General features: G+C 44.9%; 1 protein-coding gene across 2 annotated transcripts; it reads left to right on the plus strand.

Moving 5' to 3' along the window:
• The first annotated feature begins 1,009 nt into the window (after positions 1-1,009).
• On the plus strand, positions 1,010-9,661 carry LOC102131002 (homeobox protein NANOG-like). Of its 2 annotated transcripts, none has more exons than XM_065523498.1 (4): positions 1,010-1,586; positions 5,317-5,579; positions 8,085-8,171; positions 8,307-9,661. In XM_065523498.1, the coding sequence occupies exons 1-4, from the start codon at positions 1,553-1,555 to the stop codon at positions 8,721-8,723; spliced, it is 801 nt and encodes a 266-aa protein (XP_065379570.1). In that variant the 5' UTR covers positions 1,010-1,552; the 3' UTR covers positions 8,724-9,661. The 2 variants fall into 2 exon arrangements, with proteins under 2 accessions (XP_065379570.1, XP_073864650.1); XM_074008549.1 differs by having other exon boundaries at positions 1,025-1,586; positions 5,355-5,579.
• Positions 9,662-9,918: the final 257 nt, after the last annotated feature.

Below are 9,918 nucleotides of genomic sequence, written 5' to 3' on the forward strand. Positions count from 1 at the left end.
TTGTGTGGGAGCAAAGCCAACTGCTCCGGGTACAGACCTTAGGGGCAGAGTGCAGAGGAGAATGAGTCAGAGTTGTGTCTTCAAAAATTACATAATTGAGACTTGCTAACAGTTTACATTTCTGGGTGGGAGATTGGAAAAGAGAAAGAAATCTTAGGTTTCTTTTTCTTTTCTCGCTCTCTTTTTTTTTTTTTTTTTTTTTTTGAGACAGGGTCTCACTCTGTCACCCGGACTGGAGTGCAGTGGCACGATCTTGGCTGACTGCAACCTCCGCCTCCTGGGTTCAAGCAATTCTCCTGCCTCAGCCTCCTGAGTAGCTGGGATTACAGGCACCCACCACTACAGTCCAGTTAATTTTTTTGTGTGTTTTAGTAGAAATGAGGTTGCACCATGTTGGCCAGGCTGATCTTGAACTCCTGACCTCAGGTGATTCACCTACCTCGGCCTCCCAAAGTGCTGGTATTACAGGCGTAAACCTCCGTACCTGGCCAGGTTTCTTGAATGTTGGGTTTGGGAATAGAAAGGACAATGGAAAACTTTAGACTTTTTTTTTGAGACAGAGTCTCACTCTGTCACCCAGGCTGGAGTGCAGTGTCACGATCTCAGCTCACTGCAACCTTCACTTCCCGGCTTCAAGTGATTCTCCTGCCTCAGCCCCCTGAGTAGCTGGGACTACAGATGCATGCCACCATGCTCAACTAATTTTTTGTATTTTTAGTACAGACGGGGTTTCACCATGTTAGCCAGGATGGTCTCGATCTCCTGACCTAATGATCTGCTCACCTCAGACTTCCAAAGTGCTGGGATTACAGGCATGAGCCACTGCACCCGGCCACTTTAGACTATTTATGACCGTAAATGTTAGTGCTGGAATCCAACTCTAAAAACTTTATTCCTTTGGAAAACACACCTCCCTCCCACCTCAAAAAAACCCCCCAAACACACAAGATGGGCATGAGGTAATATTGAAAGACATGACAATATCATCATTCCTGATTTAAAAGTTGGAAACGTGGTGAACCTAGAAGTATTTATTGCTGGATTTGTCTTCAGGTTCTGTTGTCCAGTTTTCTAGTGCCCGACCTCGTCTGGGTTACTCCACAGCTACTTTTGCATTACAATGGCCTTGGTGAGACTGGCAGACGGGATTAACTGAGAATTCACAAGGGTGGGGGTGTGCCTGCCAGGAGGGGTGGGTCGAAGGGTGATAGAGCTTTCTTTATAAATCTAGAGACTCCAGGCTTTTAACATTTTGCTGGACTGAGCTGGTTGCCTCCTGTTGCTGTGAAGGCGACTCACTTCATCCCAAATTCTTGATACTTTCGCTCCTGGAGATCATATTTCTCTAAGATCTTCCAGAAAAAAGTCTTAAAGCCATCTTAGCCTTTTTTCCAGTCCACTTCTTAAATTTTTCCTACTCTTCTCCAATAATGACATGAGTGTGAATCCAGCTTGTCCATAAAACCTGCCTTGCTCCGAAGCATCCGACTGTAAAGACTGGTCACCTCCACCTGCGGTTTGTGGGTCTGAAGAAAACCATCCATCCTTGCAAATGTCTTCTGCTGAGATGCCTCACACAGAGACTGGTAAGAAAGAAATTTATCCTTGAAAGGCCAAGTTCCTTAAGAGAAAAGGGAAGTAGAGAGGGTTAAGGGATCATTTCCCTCTTGAGCATTAATACCCTATTACTATAAGCAAGTGGTTAATATCAACTAATCCTCTGGAGAAAAAACCCATTTCAATTGTAACTTGGTGGCACCTGCCCTTTTAACTGTGTCCCAGGTCTCAGGATTATGCACTGAGTTGAAGGACACAGAATTTGGCAGTTGAACAGTGCAGTAAATTTGAGAACCTACGGGCTTAGGCATGGTGGAAACAAAGTTAAATGAAGGTGATGCGTACACCTTCACATAGCACTGGACACACAGCTATAGAAGATGTTACTGCTAATTAACCAGAAGACCTAACATCATAGCTCAGGGACGAGCATGATGTTTTTGTTTTGCCAAAAATGGCATGGCAGATCACGATGAGATTTCTGTGATTAATATATAATTTGTGTAATTCTTTCTACGTCACTAACGGCTGGCTCTTCTCCATTCTCTGGGTTTGTGGATGTTACTGGGCAGCTCTGAGTTTGGGAGCACCTCCCATGTGTACTTCTCCTAAGTCCTGGGAAGTGTTGACCCAACTTTACCGTAAAGATAATTCCAGAAAGTTTAGTCTACTGACAGTCAAATAGAACGTAGCTAGAAGTCCAGTTTGCCTTCAAAACCTGTGCTAGTACTCGGGCTTCTGACTGGTAGCTGCAAGGGGTGGGGGATACTCGGGATACTCATTAAGCCACTACCACTTTTTTGAAAATCAATTTTTCAGTAGTTTTCAAAAACTTAAGAATGAACCAACTTTACCAAGAATGCCATTGGTAACACTGACACTGTAAAATAGCTTAAAAAGTGCATTTACATTATGACTAATGTTGCAAAGAGTAGGTTGTGGAAAAGGAGTAAGTAAACACGATTGCTATATTTGAGCCTTAGATTTGAATGTCACCCTGCTTTTCTCTTTTTGAGAATCAGGGACTCGCTCTGCCACCCAGGCTGGAGTGCAATGGTGTGATCATGGATCACTGCAGCCTCAACCCTGGGGTCAGTGATCCTCTTGCCTCAGCCTACCAAGTACTAGGAAGAGAGGCGTGCTTCACTGTGCCCAGCTAATTTAAAAATTCTTTTTGTAGAGATGGGGTCTCACTTGGTAGCCCAAGCTGGCCTCGAACTCCTGACCTCAAGTGCTTCTCCAGCTGGGATTACAGATATTGAGCCACTGCACCAGGCTATTCACTCAGTTTTTCTAAACTTCGTGTTAATGTTCTTGCCTTTATAATTTCAAATGTTAAAAATACAGTGCTGGGTTTGGGAATGAGCATGTTTTCTTTAGCACACTTCAAGTGTCAGTTTGGATAGCTAGCTAATATTTAAGATTTCCCCCAATTCTAATCAATAGTTGACAACTTCCTTTGCTTTTCAGGTCTACTTGCAAGAAGCAGGAGACTGAATTTTTGCTGCTTTAGAGCTTTTTCATTTGTTCTGTGACTGCAGGGTAGAATTGAGAGTTGAACACTGGGGTCACCGCAGACCAAATACATATTTAAGTGACAACTGAAACTATGTAGTATAGAAAATTAATTTCTAGTTACAAAATCAGTATATGCCAGGCCCTATGCTAGACCATTTTAATTGGTTACCTCATTTTAATAAACGAAGGAATAATTTTGGAGATGAGGTCAGAGGGCTGGTAAAGGAAAATCCTGGATTGAAACAGAAGCCTATCAAAATTCACATATCCTGCTGGTTCTAGCATTGAGAACTGGGCAGTGAGTTGCTGGCTTTATTTTTTATTTTTTGAGACAACAGTCTCATTCTATTGCCCAGGCTGGAGTGCAGTGATGCAACATTGGCTCACTGCAACCCCCGTCTCTACGGTTCAAGTGATTCTCCTGCCTCAGCCTTCCTAGTAGCTGGGATTACAGGCTAGTGCCACCACTCCTGGCTAATTTTTGTAATTTATAGTAGAGCTGGGATTTCACCATGTTGGCCATGCTGGTCTTGAACTCCTGACCTCAAGTGATCTGCCCGCCTCCACCTTCCAAAGTGCTGGGATTACAGGTGTGAGCCACCACGCCCAGCCAAGATACTGGTAATATAGGATCCCCAGATTCATGTCATTTAAAAAATCACTTAGGTGGCAATGAAGATCATAAACAGAAAGTGATTTAAGGTGAGATGCAATAGGCGGGAATTGGTGGATCTCCATTCTGACCGATTAACAGCCAGTGTGTGGGCTTTTGAGCATCAATTTAAAGCAAAAAGTGGTATCCCTGCTTAGCAATGATATTGGCCATGCCGTTACAGATCTCTCCCAACTCGGTCCACTATGTGCAAAATACCGATAACACTTCTTGGCTCAATACGGTAGAAAGCTTGCCGAAGTGTCCAGGGTTGGTTAAGAAGGTGCTTATCGGCCAGGCATGGTGGCTCACACTTGCAATCCTAGCACTTTGGGAGGCTGAGGTGAGCGGATTACCTGAGTTCAGGAGTTCAAGACCAGCCTGGGCAACACGGCGAAACCCCCATCTCAACTAAAATACAAAAAATTAGCCAGGCGTGGTGGCGTGCACCTATAGTCCCAGCTACTCGGGAGGCTGAGGCAAGAAAATTGCTTGAATCCTGGAGGCAGAGGTTCAGTGAGCTGAGATTGCACCAATGTACTCCAGTCTGAGCGACAGAGTGAGATTCTGTCTCAAAAAAAGAAAAAAAAAATGCTTATCATGGGCCGGGTGCGGTGGCTCACGCCTCTAATCCCAGCACTTTGGGAGGTCTAGGTGGGCAGATCACGAGGTCAGGAGTTCAAGACCAGCCAGGCCAACATAGTGAAACAGTGTCTCTACTAAAAATACAAGCAAATTAGCCAGATACGGTGGTGCGAGCCTGTAGTCCCAGCTACTCGGGAGGCTGAGGCAGGAGAATCGCTTGAACCTGGGAAGTGGAGGTTACAGCCAGCTGAGATTGCGCCACTACACTCCAGCTTGGGCAACAGAGTGAGACTTTGTCTCAAAAAAAAAAAAAAAAAGGTGCTATGGCTGGGTGCAGTGTCTTACTCCTGTAATCCCTGCACTTTGGGATGCCAAGGCGACTAGATCACTTGAGGTCAGGAGTTCAGGACTAGCCTGCCCAACATGGTGAAACCCTGTCTCTACTATGAGAATCTCTCTCTCTTTTTTTTTTTGTTTTTTTTGAGATAGTTTTGCTGTTGTTGCCCAGGCTGGAGTGCAATGGCACGATCTCGGCTCACCGCAGCCTCCACCTCCCAGGTTCAAGCGATTCTCCTGCCTCAGCCTCCAGAGTAGCTGGGATTACAGGCATGTGTCACCACACCCGGCTAATTTTGTATTTTTAGTAGAGACGGGGTTTCTCCATGTTGCTTAGGCTGCTCTTGAACTCCTGACCTCAGGTGATCAACCTGCCTTGGCCTCCCAAAGTGCTGGAATTACAGGTGTGAGCCACCGCGCCTGGCGAGAATCTCTTGAACCTGGGAAGGGGAGGTTGCAGTGAGCCGAGATCACCGCACTGCACTCCAGCCTGGGCGTCAGAGCCAGACTTTGTCTCTAAATAAATAAATAAATAAGAAGGTGCTTATTACCTAGATCTCGGGTTGTGGGAATTATCAAAGTACTTTGAAAACAATTTTTTTTACCAGGATATTTTAATATTTGAAGAAAGTTTTAGAGAAGAGCATCCTTTTATTTGTTCCCAACAGTCTCTCCTCTTCCTTCCTCCACGGATCTGCTTATTCAGGACAGCCCCGATTCTTCCACCAGTCCCGAAGGCAAACAATCCGCTTCTGCAGAGAATAGTGCCACAAAAAAGGAAGACAAGGTCCTGGTCAAGAAACAGAAGGCCAGAACTGTGTTCTCTTCCCCCCAGCTGTGTGTATTCAATGATAGATTTCAGAGACAGAAATACCTCAGCCTCCAGCAGATGCAAGAGCTTTCCAACATCCTGAACCTCAGCTACAAACAGGTAGGCTTGTTTTGTCATTGCAATAAGGTGAACAAAAATCAGACTAATTTGCATGGCTAAGATCTCTGTGGATGCACATAGATATGTGTGGTATGTGTTAGCACACCCTCTCTTGCAATAATTTAAGTATGAAGATGATGTATGTTACAGCTTAACCCTTCGCCTTTCACCTTAATAGAGTTTTTATTTTATTTTATTTTATTTTATTTTATTTTGAGATGGAGTCTGGCTCTGTCATCCGGGCTGGATTGCTGTGGCACTATCTGGGCTCACTGCCTCAGCCTCCCAAGTAGCTGGGATTACATGGTCCTGCCACCACGCCCAGTTGATTTTTGTATTTTAGTAGAGACAGGGTTTCACCATGTTGGCCAGACTGGTCTCAAACTCCTAACCTGAGGTGATCTGCCTCCCTTGCCCTCCCAAAGTGCTGGGATTACAGATTACAGGCATGAGCCACCATGCCTGACTTCAACAGTTTTTTTAAAAAATGAGCAACGCCTCCCAATCCCAAACAATAGGAATATATCTTCATCACACCAATTTGTACTTTTATTTCTTATCCTTGAGGTTAGATTCTAAGCCCTAAAGATATCCAAACTAGTATTAGATCCAGTTATCTATAGCCAGAGACAGCTTCTATCAAGTTGTCCTTAGCAGCCAAGGTTTTCAAAATGTCTTTTCTCAGGGAAGATCCAATAGGAAAAAAGAAAGAAACCTCTCTGATTAGGCTCCAACCATTACCCCACCCTTCATCAAACTCACTGGATAGGCATAATGGAAGCCAGAACATGTGGTTTCCAAACGAGAAACATCCTATCAGGGAGGGGAGGAGGGGAGAGGAAGGATTCAGCCAGTGCCCAGACTGAAATTGAGTAATATCATTTTCACTCATCTTCACACATCTTCAGGTTGCATGTTCGTGGAGTAGTTTAGGAATAAATCCACGGTTTGTGGAGTACTACAATACCTAGTCGTCAGCTGTATTACATTAAGGCCTTCCCCAGCAGCTTCCAGGGCAGCCTCCAAGTCACTGGCAGGAGAATTTGGCTGGAACTGCAAGCAGGACTGCAGAGATTCCTCTCCACAGTTAGAGAAGGGACTGTTCCAGGCCTGATTGTTCCAGGACTGGGTGCACCAGGTCTGAGCGTTCCAGGAGTGGTTGCTCCAGGACTGGATGTTCTGGGTCTGGTTGCTCCAGGATGAATTGTTCCAGGTCTGGTTGTTCTACATCGGAAGGTTCTTCACCTCTTTCTTTCATTATATATCTATTATGTGAATGTGATATAACTTAACCAGTTTCTTTTCTTGCACAGACCAATATTGTGAAAATCTTTCCAACATTCCCTTTATCAAAAAGAATTATGGACTGGGCACGGTGGTTCACACCTGTAATCCCAGCACTTTGGGAGGCCAAGGCAGGCAGATCACCTGAGGTCAGGAGTTCAAAACCAGCCTGGCCAACATGATGAAACCCCCGTCTCTACTAAAAATACAAAAAATTGCTCGGCGTGGTGGTGGCTGCCTGTAATCCCAACTACTCAGGAGGCTGAGGCAGGAGAATTGTTTGAACCCAGGAGGCGGAGGTTGCAGTGAGCCGAGATCTTGCCACTGCACTCTAGCCTGGGCAAAAGGGCAAGACTCCGTCTCAAAAAAAAAAAAAAGACGTAACTCCACTTTTCAGGTTAGGACAATTCCTAACTTACACTGGTTCTCATTAAAATAAAAACTGTCTCTTCTTTTTCCTTTTTTTCTTTCTGCCAGCAGCCTCCAGTTTCTTTTGTTTTTAACCTTTATTTTTTATCGAAAATGGTCATTTCTCTTTTTTCTTCTTTTTTTTAAGACAGTCTTTCTCTGTTGCCCAGGCTGGAATGCAGCTGTGCAATCTCGACTCACTGCACCCTCCACCTCCAAGGTGCAAGTGATCCTTCCATCTCTGTGCCTGAGTAACTGGGACCACAGGCACACACCATTATGCCTGGCTAATTTTTTTTTTTTGAGAGGGAGTCTGGCTTTGTCGCCCAGACTGGAGTGCAGTGGCGTGATCTCGGCTCACTGCAAGCTCCGCCTCCCGGGTTCAGGCCATTATCTTGCCTCAGCCTCCTGAGTAGCTGGGACTACAGGCGCCCGCCACCACGCCTGGCTAATTTTTTTTTTTTTGTATAATTAGTAGAGACAGAGTTTCACCGAGTTAGCCAGGATGGTCTCGATCTCCTGACCTCGTGATCCGCCCGCGTCGGCCTCCCAAAGTGCTGGGATTACAGGCGTGAGCCACCAAGTATGCCGGACTAATTTTTTAAATTTTTGTAGAGACCGGGTTTCACCATTTTGGTGAGGCTGGCCCGAACTCCTAGGCTTAAGCAATTCGCCCAGCTTGGCTTCTCGAAGTGTTGGGATTACAGGTGTGAGACATGGCGCCTCGCCAGGAATAAAAGTTAGTGATATTCTTTGATTCAAGGAACATCTGTATTACTAATATTTTGTAATTTCTGTCACTTTTTCCTGCAGGTGAAGACCTGGTTCCAGAACCAGAGAATGAAATCTAAGAGGTGGCAGAGAAACAACTGGCCAAAGAATAGCAATGGTGTGACTCAGGTAACAGGAAACTTTATTCTGTTCTTTCCCTTCAGTGATCTTTCAATCTTGTCCATCCCTGAAACACACAACGCCAGTCACAGACAGTTGTGGTTGTCTTTGTACCCTTTCCGTTAATCCCTCCCTCTCTTTCAGAAGGCCTCAGCACCTACCTACCCCAGCCTCTACTCTTCCTGCCACCAGGGATGCCTGGTAAACCCGACTGGGAACCTTCCAATGTGGAGCAACCAGACCTGGAACAATTCATCCTGGAGCAACCAGACCCAGAACATCCAGTCCTGGAGCAACCACTCCTGGAACGCTCAGACCTGGTGCACCCAGTCCTGGAACAATCAGGCCTGGAACAGTCCCTTCTCTAACTGTGGAGAGGAATCTCTGCAGTCCTGCTTGCAGTTCCAGCCAAATTCTCCTGCCAGTGACTTGGAGGCTGCCCTGGAAGCTGCTGGGGAAGGCCTTAATGTAATACAGCTGACGACTAGGTATTGTAGTACTCCACAAACCGTGGATTTATTCCTAAACTACTCCACGAACATGCAACCTGAAGATGTGTGAAGATGAGTGAAAATGATATTACTCAATTTCAGTCTGGGCACTGGCTGAACCTTCCTTTTCCCTCCTCCCCTCCCTGATAGGATTTTTCTTGTTTGGAAACCACGTGTTCTGGCTTCCATTATGCCTATCCAGTCAGTTTGATGGAGGGTAGAGTATGGTTGGAGCCTAATCAGAGAGGTTTCTTTCTTTTTTTTTTCCTATTGGATCTTCCTGGAGAAAAGGCATTTTAATAACCTTGGCTGCTAAAGACTACTTGATACTAGCTGTCTCTGGCTATAGATAACTAGATCTAATACTAGTTTGGGTACCTTTAGGGTTTAGAATCTAACCTCAAGAATAAGGAAAAAATAAGAATAAGAAATAGAAGTACAAATTGGTGTGATGAAAATATATTCCTATTGTTTGGAATTGGGAGGCTTTGCTTATTTTTTAAAAAACTCTACTGAGGCCGGGCGCGGTGGCTCATTCCTGTAATCCCAGCTATTTGGGAGGCCAAGGGAGGCAGATCACCTCCGGTTAGGAGTTCGAGACCAGTCTGGCCAACATGGTGAAACCTTGTCTCTACTAAAATACGAAGACTAGCTGGGCGTGGTGGCAGGCACCTGTAATCCCAGCTACTCAGGAGGCTGAGCCCAGATGGTGCCACAGCAATCCAGCCTGGATAACAGAGCCAGACTCCATGTCAAAATAAAATAAAATAAAATAAAATAAAATAAAATAAAATAAAATAAAAACCTTATTGAGGCGAAGGGTGAAGGGTTAAGCTGTAACATACTTCATTGATTTCCTCAGCCCTTTTTGGCTCTGTTTTACTATAGCCCCTATTTTGTTGATTATGCTAATATTTGTGGAAGAGGTCTTGTGTTTGCTGCATTATGACATCAGTACTACTTTGGCTGGTTTAAGCACTAATGAATAAAACAACCATTTTTCCTTTAGTTGACTTTGGCCTGAATTCTCGTAGTGTTTCAATCAGTAAAAATACAGCTTAAACAAAAATCTTTGTTAAGTTTTTGGTTGGGGTGAGGGAGTAAATTAGCTGAGAAGACGGCTATCTTAGAAGTAATTAGAAAAAGCTGAACGTGGAGGCCCATGGTAGTCCCAGCTACTTGGGAGGCAGGAATATCGCTTGAGTCCTGGAGGGCTCACTCCAGCCTGGGCAGCAGTGAGTCCCCTGCCTCAAAAAATGGATAGA

Source organism: Macaca fascicularis, chromosome 11 (assembly GCF_037993035.2).
Source record: "Macaca fascicularis isolate 582-1 chromosome 11, T2T-MFA8v1.1".
Lineage (NCBI taxonomy): Eukaryota > Metazoa > Chordata > Mammalia > Primates > Cercopithecidae > Macaca > Macaca fascicularis.